This window comes from Lampetra planeri, chromosome 36 (genome assembly GCF_965212315.1).
Source record: "Lampetra planeri chromosome 36, kcLamPlan1.2.h2, whole genome shotgun sequence".
NCBI classification, from domain to species: domain Eukaryota; kingdom Metazoa; phylum Chordata; class Hyperoartia; order Petromyzontiformes; family Petromyzontidae; genus Lampetra; species Lampetra planeri.
Genome location: NC_136142.1, coordinates 11,011,004 through 11,026,791, shown reverse-complemented (window position 1 = coordinate 11,026,791; position 15,788 = coordinate 11,011,004). Strand labels below are relative to the sequence as shown.

At 49.1% G+C, this 15,788-nt stretch overlaps 1 protein-coding gene across 3 annotated transcripts; it reads left to right on the top strand.

Annotated features, from left to right (window-relative positions):
* Nucleotides 1-256: 256 nt before the first annotated feature.
* On the top strand, nt 257-14,998 carry OTUD3 (OTU deubiquitinase 3). 3 transcript variants are annotated; one of them, XM_078611574.1, is made up of 9 exons: nt 257-483; nt 1,129-1,329; nt 2,572-2,720; nt 5,485-5,597; nt 6,062-6,184; nt 6,712-6,840; nt 9,582-9,687; nt 10,113-10,285; nt 13,246-14,998. In XM_078611574.1, exons 2-9 carry the CDS (start codon nt 1,139-1,141, stop codon nt 13,432-13,434), a joined length of 1,173 nt encoding a protein of 390 aa, XP_078467700.1. In that variant the 5' UTR covers nt 257-483; nt 1,129-1,138; the 3' UTR covers nt 13,435-14,998. The 3 variants fall into 3 exon arrangements, with proteins under 3 accessions (XP_078467700.1, XP_078467702.1, XP_078467701.1); XM_078611576.1 differs by having other exon boundaries at nt 13,249-14,112; XM_078611575.1 differs by lacking the exon at nt 257-483 and adding an exon at nt 599-663.
* Nucleotides 14,999-15,788: the final 790 nt, after the last annotated feature.

Genomic DNA, 15,788 nt, shown 5'->3' with positions numbered 1-15,788 from the left:
TAAGTGGAGTGATGGGGGGATCCCTCTCCCCCTTTAAATCCCGACAATTGGTTACTTTGTTGTTGACTAGAGGAAAAAAACATTGCATGTTTAACTTTTTTTTTGTGTGTAGGGCTCCGAAAGTGTTCGTGATGCCCGGAGCTGGGACAAGTTGACTTGGCGAGCCTGGTTGGGCACGCGGCCTGTATTTCTTGTGGCCCTTTAAATATCTACCGGAGACCAAGATCACGTGGACTGCTCAAACCAAACGACTTCCGGGAGTCTTGGACCCCACCAATTCACGTGATCAGCTGAGTAGCGATGACGCAATCACAATAATCTCCCGCAGTGCTAGAAACTTTAAAGATAAGTTTAAGACGAATCTTAATTTAAATCGTAAATTAAACTTGTAAGTGTCGGGAAATCCCCTTAAATGACAACTGGGCGCTTCGTCGGAGCTGAAGCGGCGTGGAAAAGCAATTGGAGCGCCTAGGCCCAATCCCGGTGAGTGAAGCCTAAGGTTTTTCCTGAGCGGCGCTGCCCGGGCCCTCGTGGGGGTCTCCGTGTACCGAGGCCGTGACTCTCCCCGTCGCCCTTCCACTACCCTACGGGGGGGGGGGGGGGGGGTTATATCGGAGTGTAACTCGCGCATTCGGCATGAGAAGAAGACGAGCGCATCTGGAGGTGAGACTCAAGCGTTGGGCGTGAGACTTCGGTAAATGAGGAAACCATGCGGGTCTCCCGCGTTGCGATTTGTCTCATTTGCGAGAAACTGCCCCGGACGATGTGGGACTCGCGCAATGGGATAGGAATCTCTACGCATCGGTTAGACAACATTTGGGCGGCAGACACATTCGCCGTAGGAACTGGGGCGTGGGATTCAACGTGGCATGGCAACTCGGGCTGGGGTCGAGACGGTAACCGGGAGACCTCCAACCGCAGTGGACGCACGCAATAACGGCGCCAACATCTCGCGCTTGTACTATACTTGTGTTTTTGTTGTGTTAAAATTTAACAGTGATTCTGTGCAGTCAATTGTTAGTTTTGTTTACATACGTGGTGGTGGCGCCTTTTCGGTAACATATCTGTCACTTAAAGCGCCATCGCATAAAAACTCATAAATTAGATAATTCTAAACCCACCTAACAGATCGGCAACGATGTCGGGACGCGGGGAGCGGGGCCAGAGGCGTGCGGTTCACAACAAGGAGCGCCGCCGAGGGAAGCGACCAACGGGAGGAGGAGGTGGGGGAGGAGGAGGAGTTGGAGTTGACCCCGTGGATGAGTTCAAGTCGTTCTCCAAGCAGCTGTTGGCACTGGGATTGAAGATACGCGAGGTGGCAGGAGATGGGTGAGTGTGAGGGCCAGAAGGGTTTGGAGGGTGAGTGTGTGAGAGGTAGTTTTTGGTGCACCGAGCATGACACATGCGTCATGGCGACGTCACCCCCACTTAGTGGTGAACGGCGGTTGTTTTTGAGGGTGTGATGTAGAGGTAAGTTGTGTGTGAGTGTTGAGCTTAGAGCACTGGCGGCCCCTCGTGACCTTTAGTGTGGCCCCTGACGTGCGCCTCACCTCCCCCTCTCCGATAATACACAAATGTGAAAATACACCATCGTGCTGTCAAACCCCAATGGTTTAAAATGTGTGGCGGCCCTCCTGATGTCTTATTGGCGAAAATTGCCCCCCTCTGCAAATTAGTCAAGAACACTGGATTAGAGTGTGAGAGTGGGGGTGAGGTTGTGTGACTGAGAAGTGACGGTTTTAACGTGTTTGTGGTGTTCTGTGAGGTGTGGCTGTTGGGATCGGTGAGATCTGTGTTAGGCTTGGATTGTGGGTGAGATGTGAGAGTGTGTAAGTTTTGTGGCTTTCGTATACATGAGGGTGCTTCTGTTATGCCTGTATGAGATGTTGGGGGTTCATAATGTGTGTGTGTGTGGTGGTGAGGTTTTTTGGGTGTATATCATTTTGTGGGAACAGTATGTGTGTGAGGTGTGGTTGTTACCGTTGGGGTGAGAAGAAGACGAGCGCATCTGTGAGGTGTGGTTGTTACCGTTGGGGTGAGTGTGAAGCGTGCCAGGGTGAGTATGTGTGGGGAGCTTGTGAGTTTGCGAGAATATGGGGTGTGCCTGGTGTGTGAAGTGGTGTAAGTGTTGGGGTTAGTATGGTGTGTGAGGTAGAGGTCAGGGTCTGAGTAAGATGCGATTGTGTGTGTGAGAGAGTGGGGTCAGCATTTGAATGTGTGTTGGGTGTTTGATGCTGTGTGGAGGTGGTGAGTGAGTATGGAAGTGATGGTGTCAAAGAGAGTGTGGTTAGGATGTGAGATTGTGAGAGTGGGTGTGTGCATTTTATGTTATCATTCCTTCATTTCTCCATGTCCCCATTCGTCTTTCCGTGCCTCACTTCGCCTCCCCTTGCTCCCCTTCACCTCTTCTTGCCTCCCTTTGCCTCCCTATATTTCCCTTCACCTTTTTGTGCCTTCAAATCCCCATGTATCCTTTCACCTCCCAGTGTCTCCCTTCACCTCCCCCATACTTCCCTTCTCTCTCAAAATCTCTCCATCTCCACGCCCCTCCCCCTGTGATGGTGGGTGCAGGAACTGCCTGTTCCGAGCGCTGGGCGATCAGCTGGATGGCGACGTGGGGGGGCACCTAAAGCACCGCGAGCACACGGTGGAGTTCATGCGCGCTCACCGCGCTCACTTCGAGCCCTTCCTGGAGGACGACGTGCCCTTCGAGCGGCATGGTGCGTGCGACTCATCACTGATTGGTCAATTCACAGAGTACAATCCATTGTCACTCTCAAGCTGGGGTGTATCCCTTCATAAATTCTCCAATTGAAATTAATTGTTACGCAGAAAATGTAACGTTGATTCGTCAATATGCCGTGTAAAAGTGATTGTTATGCTCATGACATGTGCAACAATGCAACAATTCACTGATTAAAATCGATAATTTATAACATGATAAATGCATCAATGCGTGCATCTTAGAATCGATTCAGCGTCTAAATGAGCACCACCAGGCTTGGCAGCGTATATTTAAGCTGGGTTGGAGGGGGAAGGGTGCCTTGACAAAGGCCCTTCCCCCTCTAAATCTAATTATTGTGTTAGCAGAGAGCAGAACAACAACATCCATTGTTGTACTGTGTTATTTTCCAGCGTATATACTCCCTGCCTTAATCAACCCGGACTGATAACCAGCTTTGTGAAGTATGGTGTTATTTTGATGAATGTGGGAGCTCCTCATCAAGCAGTGTAATGACAAAAGGGCTGCACCCGTGCATAAGCGAATGCATTTGTCATTCTAGATTTGAAGCTTTCGTGACTGCAAGGATTCATATTCTTAGGTTTTTTCGGTAAAGTCACGCAGGTACGTGACTTTACCGAAAAAACCTAAGAATATGCATTTGTCATGTATGTATTATATACATGTATAGTGAGTCCAACTGAGTCACAGACGTTATCTTAGGAGCAACACTATTTAAATTTCGATTTAAAGCTTTCGTGACTGCAGGGATTCATCTTCTTGGTTCTTTCGGTAAAGTCACGTAGAAGGGAAATAATAAAATAATAAAAATACAACATAAAATAATTCTCACGACGTTTCGGCCACAACACAAGCAGCCGTCCTCAGGTGAAGAACAGGTCTGTCGGAAAGACAGCGTCTGAATGAGCACCACCAGGCTTGGCAGCGTATATTTAAGGGGAAGGGCCTTTGTCAAGGCACCCTTCCCCCTCCAACCCAGCTTAAATATACGCTGCCAAGCCTGTTGGTGCTCATTCAGACGCTGTCTTTCCGACAGACCTGTTCTTCACCTGAGGACGGCTGCTTGCGCTGTGGCCGAAATGTCGTGAGAATTATTTTATTATGTTGTATTTTTATTATTTTATTATTTCCCTTCTACGTGACTTTACCGAAAGAACCAAGAAGACTTTATTTACACAACGGTACGTAACAACACAATCTACACTTGGGTCTCGAATGCTCATCTATATACACACACGCTATCCCGGTCCGGACCACAAGCTGGGTCCCGGACCGCGTGGCGAGAGGCTTCTTCTCCCCCGACGTGGATCTTCGTAACACCAGCACACAAAGAACCCCGAGCTCTTCATGGGCCCCCGCCCCCCCTTATATCCTCCTGGGCTGGGGCTGGCTCCGCCCTTCGCCCCGCCATCGCCCCGCCCACCTTCCAGGTCTCTCGAGCTCCTTCTCGAAGGTTCCTGAGAGCTCTTTTGGACCACGTGACCGCCCCGCGGCCCCCGTCCACCGGTGGCCCCCCTCCAATATCATCCGGTCACGTGTCAGCAGGTCAACCAGCGTATCATGCCCTAACGTAACCCTGGCTGGCTGACGCTCCCTCTCACTCCCTCACCGAGAGCCCGCACTGCTCACTGCTCGCGGTGCCTCCGCGCTAACCAGCGCTCACCCAGCCCCGCCAGGGCTGGTTCTGCACCCCATAATCCGGGCTGTCCATAATGACAACACATCCGCCGTGGCTTCGTAAGCCCCGGCACCATACAGTTGTAATGGGTTCCGGAGACACTTGTAGAGGTAACTTCTTTATTTCAATACAACACTCCAACAGTCCCGATACTCTGTTACAGCCTAGGTACACAGCCTAGATACACTACTCTGGCTACGCTCTGGGGTCCTCCGGCTACAATTACCCTAGGGGAGGCTATCTGACCCGACCCAGCCAAGGTGCGGGTCTGGACTCTGGCTTCCTCGGAACTCGCCCTTATAAGGACGTAGAGCCGGGAGTCCCAGAGTCCCACCACTGGCCCTCACAGCGTCCCGGCCCTTACAAGGACAAGCGGGACGAGGGGGTCCAGGGTCCTAAGCTGGCTGGCTGGCGGGTCTTGGGTCTTGAGCTGCGACTGGCCCCGATCCGCCAGGGAGCTGCCCTTTTATGCCTCGTCCCCAACGAGGGGTGGGGTTGTGTGCGCCCTCAGATATCCCACAGAGCACACACAGCCCCCCCGTTGGTGGCGCCAAGGGGCTTAACTGTCTGGGGTGCCTGGGATCCTAGCGCCTGGCGCCGAGGGCTTATCTGTCTAGGGTCCCAGAGCCCCCAGCAGCCCCTCCCCTCTTATGGCACTACACAGTGACAGCCACAGTCACTACACATGTGTATATGTGCACATAGAGGTTTGTGAAAGACACTACTGGAGAGTTGGAGGCAGTTGCCCTCCAACAACAACCGAGGAGCAATGCTCGCAACAACAAGCAGAGCACCGTGTGGCTAAAACACAGAGTTGGTCCAGTGGGAAGCACAGCTGGGGCATCTGCCAGTCATCTCAGTTTGTCAACCCATGGCACCTGGGTCTGTTGTGTGACCTGGCAGCAGGCCTTCCACACTTCACGTGACCTCAGTGCATCTAGCATGGCACAAGCGCTGTGGTAATGTCAACCGCCCCTTAGTGGTGAATGGCGGTTGTTGTGATGGTTACATTTGTGTATAGCTAAACAGTTGTATGTATACATTTTGATTTGTGTATGTATAGTCGCGAACCTGGCTAAACCCGGAACATTTGCGGGCAATGATGCCATCGTGGCGTTTGCTCGGAGCCATGAAGTTGTGGTCGTCATTCACCAGCTCAACGCACCTCTCTGGGAGGTGAGATCGGTGGTGGTGGTGGTGCTGATGGTGGTGGTCCGTGCCCATGATAGTGGTGGTCAGTGACCATAATAGTGGCAATGTTTATGATGGTGGTAATGATGAGGATTGTGACCATGTTGATGGTGGTATTTGTTGTGGTGTTGGTCATGCTGATAGCGGTGTTGTTACATGGTGATAGACATTTAAGACCCCAGGCCTGAACTCACAATTACAAGTTCATCTGACTGCTGCAGTAATTTTAATTGAACCCAGGTCTGGAGAGGGAATGGTGGTGTTGATGTTCATTTTATTGGTGTTGATAGTGTTGATGTCAGTAGTGTTCACATTGATGGTGCTGATATCGATGCCATTGTTGTTAATGTCGGTGATGGCTATAATTGGTGACTGATTCAAGTAGTTGGTGTTCATGTAGTTGGCGATCGTGTTGATGTTGGTGACGGTGTTGTTGCTGGGGCATGTAGGTGCGTGGCACGGACAAGGCAGGTGCCCGGGAGCTGCACATCGCGTACCGGCACGGGGAGCACTACGACAGCGTGCGGCGTGTCGGGGACAACACCCACTGCCCCGCCAAACTCCACACCAAGGTCCAGTGCCCCTCCACTCGCTCGCTGGCTCACGTACACTCACCCCACATGCTCCCAGACTCGATAACATTCTCTATAGCCGTTCCTGACGCTCCCAAACTCTCACGTAAGCAACCACAATCAGTCGCGCTCGCTCTCGCACACTCCTACATGCTCTTGCACACTCCCGCACATGCTCTTGCACACCACCACATGCTCCCGGACTTGATAACACTCTCCCTAGCTTTCCCAAACGCTCCCCACACTCAATATTTCTGCCAAACTCTCGCTTTTAAAAACTTTCCCACTCTCCCAGACTTGCCCATGCTCCCCCCCCCACTCTCCCCCCAACTCTCCCCCCCACTCTCCCCCCAACTCTCCCCCATTCTCACCAAGACACTCACCCACTCACTCTCCAACACTCTCCTTAATCTTCCACACTTTTCCTCACTTTATCAAACTCGTCCAAACTGCTTGACCTCCCTCCATCTCTCCCACCCTCCATCCCTGCCTACTTGCCTGCCTGCCCGCTGACCCTGTCTACACAGGCGCTGAGCATGGATGAGGAGAACCGTAACCGCGGTGGGAGCAATCACTCCCCGAGTTCCCCCGCACGGCGCTCCGAGCGTGACGAGCAGGGCGCCCTTCAGAGAGTGAAGCACGCAACAGGGTGTCAGGTGACCTGAGTGTGTGTGCATGTGTCAGGTGACCCCTGTGTGTGTGTATATGTGTCAGGCGACCAGTGTGTGTAAGTGGTGCAGGCTGTGTGTGTGTGTGGGCCGTGGTAGTGTGAGTGGGGTGTGTGAATGTAATTTGGTTAGTGTGTGTGAAGGGCTGGTAACCCCTCCATCTGACACTTCTTCTACTAAGCACCACGGTGGAAACACCGAAATAGCTCATGCTGGAGGCCCCAGAGGACAGGCGTTTATGACGCCTTCTGGCCAAACTCCATTTGGCAGAGCCAGACTGAACCCCCCCCCCCCCCCTCTCGGGGTTCCTCTAGGAACAGGAGACTTCAAGAATTGGCCATGTGGAATGTTTGGACTCTCATTGCAGAGGAGAGTCTGCCACTCCTCTGTCAGGAGATGGACCGGTACCGCCTGGACCTCTGTGAAATACAGGAGGTCCGGTAGACCGGTTCTGGCTCCAGTCATGAGGAGTGGACAGCTGTCGACTCGGGGCAGGAAACTGCCAAACAACAGGGAGTGAAACTTATTTTGAACAAAAGAATGAAGGTTGTGTTGGAGCATGGTTCCAGGCTGCTGTGGGCTTGCCTCCCCTTCAACTAGAGGAAAGGAATGGTGGTGGTAGTTGCTTACGCCCCCACTGAAAATTAACATCAGTGGAAGGATACAGAAAAGGCCGATGAGTCAGACGTCTTCTATAACCTCCTCTCCTAGGTGCTAGCTAAAATGGCCCATCTGGATAGAGTCATACCTGTTGGGTCACTTTAATGCCCGAGTGGGTCATGAAGCAGACATCTGGGTCAGAGTAATTGGAAGGCATGGGCCAGATCAGGTCAATAATAATGGTAGGAGGCTGCTAGACTTTTGTGCAGCCCATGACCCAACACGTGCAGTGCTGCAAGGATGATTGTTGGCCATGGGTTGCTAAGGAGATGGAATCTGCCTCAGTAGCCCGTAATCACAAATCACTCTTTAATTCCATAAAAAAAGTTACTTGCGGCGTTTTAGCGATAACCATCCTAAAGGGAAGAATGGTCAATCTGATCTCCAACCCCCAGAAACTGGTCTGCAAGTTTATAGAGTGTTTATATGAGGTCTTGGGGGAGGGGAATTCCCTCAGCCCAGACAACATCATTGGGCAAGGTGTGGACAACCCTGCTGGGGCTACTGTGCTTCAAATATTAGCAGAAATAGCCACCCCTTCTGAGTGTTTAGCTGATATGCCATTTGTAGAGGAAGTACGAGAAACCAGGAAAAACATCGGGCAGAAATGAATCTCCCAAGCGAAATGCTGAGTGAGGGTGGCGTAGTCGTATGCACAGACTACAGGGGCATCTCGGTGTGCCGGGAAAGGTCCTGGAAAGGATAATTCAACATTGCCTTGCCAGGCATGCTGAGAGGCTTGCGGAGCCCAAATGTGGTTTCAGACCAGGGTGGTCCTGCATGGATGCCATATTCTCTGTCCATCTGCTGCACGTTGTAGAGAATTCCAACAAGACCTAGATCTTTGCTTTATTGACCTGTTCAAAAGGCCTATGATACTATGAACAGGCCAGGGATATGGGCTGTGCTTTGTGCTTTCAGAAACCCTGACTCTATGCTCACAATCATTAAGGGCCTTCATGATGGTGGGCAGGTCCGGGTAAAGCTACGTGGCCAGGAGTCAGAACCATTCCATGTTCACCTTATGGTGTGACAGGAATTTCCTCTGGCTCCCATATTATTTAACATCATCTTTGATCACGTAGTTCGAGAAGCTTTCCATGGCTGCACCGGAATAATTTCCATCTGGTACAGATACAATGGGAGGCTGATCGATGCCCGGGTGCCATCAATGGATGACTCCCTGTTGGTCAACCATGTTATGTATGCTGATGATCTGTGATTGCTGCTCACTCAGACTCAACTCCCCATTGGTTATGGAGTAATTGTGGAGAGAGTGGAGAGGTTTCCATTCCTGGGCAGTGTGCTTATGACCAGATCCGGTTTGACAGCAGAGGCTTTACTCTGCATGCCCAAGCAGATTCTGTTTGGCTGGATAGTGGGGACTAAACAGCCATGACATTGGCTGGAGAAGAGATGGACTGATGCGGTGAGGGAGGATGTGCACCTGAGTGGACTTGCCGAAGACTGGTACCAGTGATGTCAAGATTGGCCTCTATGGAGGAAGCTCTCATGAAGGACACTACTGGTAAGTTGGAGGCAGTCACCCTCTAACAACAATGGAGGGCAGAGGAGCAACGCTCACAACAACAAGCGGAACACCAGGTGGATAAAATGCAGCGAGTTGGTACAGTAGGGGACACAGCTAGTGCATCTGCCAGTCATCCCGGTCAGTCAACCCAAGGCACTTGGGTTTGTCCCGTGACCTGTTGGCGAGCCTTCGAAACTTCACGTGGCCTCAAAGTGCATCTGGCGTGGCACAGGTGCCGTGGTGACGTCACCGCCATTTAGTGGGAAATGGCGGCTGTTGTCTTCAGTTGACCCCTGTGTGTATGTGGCAGATGACCTGTGTGTGTCGGCATGTATCGGGTGACCACGTGTGTGTGTGTGTGTCAGTTACGGATACAGTCTGTTAAGACTGTTAAGACTGTATGGGGGATCTTTGTGTCAGGTGACCCGCGTGTACCTATATGTGGTCATATAATGAGCTGTTTGTTGAATGTATCACCTGTTTAATGTAGCAGTCTTAACGAGGTGGTTGTTAACGAGGTGTCGTGGTGGCACTGCAGAACGAGCTGCTGGTGCGTCAGTCGCTTGAGGATGCGGGCTTCAACGAAGACACGGCCATCGGGGTCGTGCTGCAGACCATGGAGGCCCTCACCTCGTCTGCTCATGGTGCCTTGATGCCACGCACCTCCTCACCACACTCAAGTCCTTATTCACCACCTCGCTACACTCACCTTGCTACACACCACCTCGCCACACAAACATCTCATCACACACCCCTCATCACCACAGCCACTTTGCCAAACACATACACTCTTCATTACGCGCACCCAAACCTTGTCAAACACTCCTAAGCAATATAGCTCTTCACCACACTTAGTTCAACATTTCATCACCACACCTCTTAAAACACCTCCTCACTATACCTTGTCGCGTGTGCGTAGAGAATATATAGAAAATGTTTGTCCCTTCCTCCGTCACTACCCTCTCCTCCCCTCGTGCAGATGAGGTGGAAGAGGATATCACATCGTATGTGTAAAACATCCTAACACCTATCTTTCTCCCTTCTCCTCTTCCCTCCCCCTGTCGTGTAGATGAGGTAGAAAAGGCTGTGACCTCGTCGCTGCTGCTGGACGATCCAAACCTCCCGAGCGGACCAGATGAGAGGAACCTCCCGCACAGCTCCCACGACGACAGAGATTGCGACGATGACGATGAGAGGCGGAAGCGTGGAGCCAGGCAGAAGCAGCAGCAGCAGCACACCAAGGCATGAGCATCATACACACCCGGGTTGTTAAACGGGTACTGGTTAAACCGTAACCATTTCCAATAGAATCATCGTAACGAATGCACCGATTGGCATGCGTTAATGTATAGACTGCACAGTGGCCCAAGTCACCACGTGCCATTTTCTCGGTTAAAAGGTAAAGGCACAGCCCTGCAATTGCTTGATGCTCTCGCCACTGCTGGTAGAGAGGCCTCCACTTGAGCTCTTGAGGTGTATTTGGTCTCAGAAGGGGTGAGCGTACGCACACTTGACCCCACCACCACACGGGATGTGCCGGTCGATGAACTTTTGGTGGACGGAAGTGGGCTGGATGGTGAGGGGGTGGAGTGGGGGTAGATTTAATAAATGTACCCCATTGTTTCAACTATTTCACCGGGAGGTGGAATTGAACCGGTGACCTACGGACGGCAAACCCAACTGTTACACCAGTGTGGCAGCTCCCGTAGTTTCTCGGTTCGAAATGTTACGACTTGTCAGCCCTTTCTGTTTGTGTACAAATGCAGCAACCAGGTATTTACAGTTCTTTCTCACACGGTAAATAATCGGGAATCCAATACAAATATATATAGTTAAAAATACAATTCTTTGGGTCTTTCGGTTAAGCCACGTAGATAGAAACATAATAAAAATATCACGACGTTTCGATCGCAACACAAGCAATCGTCATCAGGTGAAAAAATATAGCGGGAGAGTTGCTGAGGCAGGAAAAAATGTTGCGATCTGTCTACGTGGCTTTACCGAAAGACCCAAATAATATGATTTCCTGCAGTCATGAAAGCTTTAAGTCAAGATTTATATGATAATTGTTTTTTTACCCTTTTATCTGTCAACAAAACTGACACCTTTTTTTACGAGGAGTCATGTTTGCATTGACCTTGAAATTGATTGGTCCACACCCGAGACAGCTTTTCTTAGAGCCTAGTCTCACATGGTGTTGGACCAGATGACGCCAAAAGGCGCACAACTCAAAAACAATGCACCATCAGAATTTGAGAGCTCGGGGTAAGCATTTACACCATTGGAACCTCCTTTGCCAGTAGCAAAATATGATAATTGTTTTTTTACCCTTTTATCTGGCAACAAAACTGACACCTTTTTTTACAAGCAGTCATTTATAGTTAACTAACGGGAAGTACCCGGCGTTGCCCGGGTCTTAAAAATGTTTCAAAACTACTCTTAAAAATCTAACAGTTGTGCGTACTGACTGTAGTGGTACCTGCTATGATTACAGCAGTGCATATTGTGGTGGTACATGCTTTCACTGCAGCAGTGCATACTGTGGTGATACCTGCTATCACTACAGTAGCACATGCTGATTCTATAGCAGTGTTTATCGACTGTATAGTGCAAAGTACTCAATGACAGAGTGGCGTGGTGAGGCCGAGTCCCGTGCAGAGCCTCCGGCCTCGCCTAGATTGTCCAGCCGGCCGAGGTGGCACCGTGGCAGGCTGGGGTTGGGCTGCTACCCCTGACCCTCCTCCCCAGCCACGATCTCCTCGGCCGTTCTGCAGTACCGTATTTTCCCGCATATAACCCGCGGGGTATACCACTTTTTACAAACAAAATAAGATCCTGCGGGGTATATGGAGGTGTGGGCTATCCCAAAAATATTTTACACGTGTGACATCATAACTCGTTTAATTTTTTCATGGTAGGACTATCCACTATGCAACACTTAACTTTGACTAAAGCACTGCTGAATAAAGCACTCACACTAAAATGGCACATGTTATCACGTTTTATCACGTTTTAAATTATTTGAATTGTTTGTACAATTAAACGACAATGTTGAAGTGGGCGCACTTTGTTTACCGTAATACTTTCAGTGGCTGTAGGGGGATGCGAAAGTTTCAGCTCAGGCTATGGATTGCACAATGGGAAGGGCCTTAGCAAGCGTCTACCATCTTCTTCTTGGTTCTTTCGGTAAAGTCACGTAGAAGGGAAGTAATAAAATAATAAAAATAATTCTCACGACGTCTACCAGACGCGGAATCATAATTGCCGAGTCCCTTAGGCCGCTGCTTTTGGCTGAGCACTATACAGTCGCGACCATGAGCTTTGTTTCACACTTCCAATGGCTTTGTTGCCAGGAGACAATGGCGTTACCGTAGTGCCGCTATTGTCTGCGCAGTGCGCAATCTACCAATGCTAAAACTGTACAGGGGTAGCTACCGGTCCAGTAGCTGTAATATGATGAGGTCGAATGCTGGTAAGCCTAACAGTACACTTACTTACTTATCTACCATGTAAACTTTGTATTAAAATGATGGAATTAAGCTGCGGTAACGACGTTAAAGATATGAATGCATGCGGGGTATATGGAGGTGTGTGCTATCTGAAATTTGTTTTACACAAAACACCGAAAAACCCAAAGAATATGAATTCCTGCAGTCACGAAAGCTTTAAGTCAAGATTTAGCAAATTTTGTGTGAGCATTGCCTGTCAACTTATCGGAGAGGAAACACTTGTACAACACGTGTCAATTTAATTTGTTGACTGTTGGGTGGAGGAGGGAGGAGGGTTCATGACACAAATGTGGTCGGAACATTACATGGCCTAACCCATAAATTAAGTATGAACTCAAATCTAAATCTAAATTGTAATGTTGTGTCGAACTAGGACCAACATGTTAAAGAGACGGTCCTTGCCTATACAGTACACATCTGGGCAGATTGCCAACATTGGTTCAAGCAAGCCTGACTGCTGATGAGACCCTATCTGTCAAAACCTGTCAAAATATGTTGCTTGTACTAAACCAACGCTGCTGAAGGCTGTGTTGTTAATGGGAAGTGTACTAATTTTATGCGTAGGGATAGATAAATGAAGGTGAGACGTATTTCCTGCTCATTATTTTTTTTTACTAACTATCGTTTTCTGTGGCCTCCTCCCCCTCTCCCCCCCCCCTCCTCTTCCCCCTTCCTCGTCATCATCGTGTGCAGCAGACCGGCGCTCGCCAGAAGCGCGAGAACAAGCGTCTCGATAAGAAGAGGCGGCAGGTGGAGCGGCACAGGCAGCGGGTGCTGGGCGAGCACGGAAACTCCGCCGGGGGTGGCGGTGGCGGAGCTGATACGTCCGACGGTGCTCTCCCCGTCACTCTCACCAAGGGGCTGTCCACGCTCAGCATTTAAAGTCCGTCGAATGGAAGAGACCTCAGTGATGCCACTGTTCTCTCTCGGTCTCTCTCTTTATCGCTGGGTCTCGATTCTTATTTAAGTTTGTGGTGGGGATTTTTTTTCTTTGTGAATTTTGTTCGGGTTGCGTTGAATCGCTGCTGCGGTCTAGGCATTCGACATTTGCAGCGTGAGTTCAGATCCCGGTCGTGATGTTGACGCAGCCCATTGTCGTGATCGTCATCATCATACGCTCATCATTTAGGGCAGCAGGGTGGCAACACAAGGGGAATACGTGTGCCTAACGGCAAGAAGGGACCTGGGTTCTACTCCCAACTCGGGTACCTTTCGGTGTGTGGAATTTGTTTGTTCTCACCCTCTATCCCGCATCAGTTTCAGAATCAGAATATTTATACTGGATTAATTCAATGGGCTATGAAGCTTTTTTTCACAGATATCCATCTATGATGTCAACTGGACATTCTTCCGGAGAGAAAAAAAAACACAATTTTACTGGCATTGGCCAAAATAACCACAATGATGAAAATATTTCCATGCGCATCATTCAATTGGGATTACACACAGCCCCGTCCTGCAAAAAACTTGGCAGGACCCACATGAAGATGAGTTTTGATGCTTTCCCGCAGGCCACACAGAACTTTCAAATACCTTTTGGCGGGCGACCATACAATAACACATAATCTAATAATAAAAAATAACATACGTGTCAACTGAGGCTTGTATTTTATGATAAATACACCCGCTGTAATAACCAGGGCAGCCTGTTAAAAATCGAACCGCAAGCCTCTGCATCGAGCGGCGGCCTCTGCTACCGCTGGGACGCGTCACCGTCTGATTGCGTCATAATAATTTTCATCTGTCATAGGTTCACCATGATCGTCACTCGGCCGGACCCACTGCTCGGCGATCGACTCAATCAGTTTAATACCTGATTGGGGGTGGGGGGGGGGTTGACTCAGCTCATTTAAAATATCTCTTTGGGGTTCATAATATTGGTACCACTTTGTACAAAGTCATAATTCATGTTACAATAATGATATCACCAACCTATTAATCATTATGCATCACTTTAACAATCGTTACGACATCAACGTCCTTATGTTTAGGTCTGTCATCTCTATCAACATCACTACCACCACTAACCTATCATCTTCTTGTACCAGGTGGATATATTGAGTACCACCAAGTTAAGGCTACTAACAATACATTGTAGGGAATTGACAGTGGCTGCTGCCATTATATTTAATTAGAATAGTCTGGGTGCTACCATAGTAATGTTGAATTTCATCAGCTGGTGACGAGACCTCGCGTGCAAAAGGGAAACTTTTTTTTTACGTATATAAACGTTCACTTTGAACTACAGAATTCGGCATTGAGTTACTGTTAAGTCATGCACCGAATCGAGCGCACGACGATATCTAGGTTGGTGTCTCGGGATTGCCCCTTATGTTTTAAATATGTTTTCCATTGTAAAAATGTGCGTCTCTTCGACTGTGTAACTGGAAAAGCCAATGTGAACACAAGGGTCCCTTGTATAATTTAAAACAAAAATTTCCTCGTCGATTTCTCTTTTGTCATTTTTTTCTCCCCAATGTGCATTATCCCCACTGCTGTCGATATTGTGGCAAGAGACGATAACTTTTTTTTTAGATGAACAACGTTCGTCATAGGAATGGATAAAATCGAACACATTTTGATAGAACCAAAACCTGGCTTCTATAAGAGGTATTTACAGATTTTTATTGTCGCAAAAGTGTTGCTTCGTCATCTTGTTTCGCTCCGTTATAGGGTAAACGCTCAACCCTAATGTCTTGGCAAGGCAGAAACAATGAGCACTCGGTGGAAAGTCAACAGTGGCTGTCCTGTGGAGAGACTGGCTCTCACCATAGCAATGTGGAATTGCCACCATTGTGCCCTTGGTGGACGATGGAGATGTGGGCACAGCCCTGACCCTTATCTATGACTAATCCTGACTTGACAACATATCTCTAGCCCTAATCCTCACTCTAACCCATAACCTCGACGAAACCATAGTGCTAGCTCCTAAACCTGACACCGACCAAACCTGAACTCTAACCTCAAAACTAAAACCTGACTTTAAATCATAGCTGTAACCCCACTAAAACCTTACCATGACTAAACCTTAACCCTGATTCAAAACCACAGCTTCATCCCATAACCCTAGACCTGACTGATTTAACTGAACCCTAGTCATTTAATCTTGACACTAGACCACACCTTTAACCTTGTATATAAGCTATTGCTCTAACTTCTATACCGGATCTTATCTCAATAAACTATTTCCCTGACCTGACATCTTTTGTAAAATTGCTCTGAAAAGCCAATTTGTG

What these genes read in the sequence shown, in the direction of transcription:
- OTUD3 (XM_078611574.1), top strand. Translation starts at nt 1,139, where the DNA reads ATGTCGGGACGCGGGGAGCGGGGCCAGAGGCGTGCGGTTCACAACAAG. An exon ending in CCTCACCTCGTCTGCTCATG is followed by an intron (nt 9,688 to 10,112) that starts GTGCCTTGATGC and finishes CCTGTCGTGTAG; the next exon opens with ATGAGGTAGAAAAGGCTGTG. An exon ending in AGCAGCAGCAGCACACCAAG is followed by an intron (nt 10,286 to 13,245) that starts GCATGAGCATCA and finishes CATCGTGTGCAG; the next exon opens with CAGACCGGCGCTCGCCAGAA.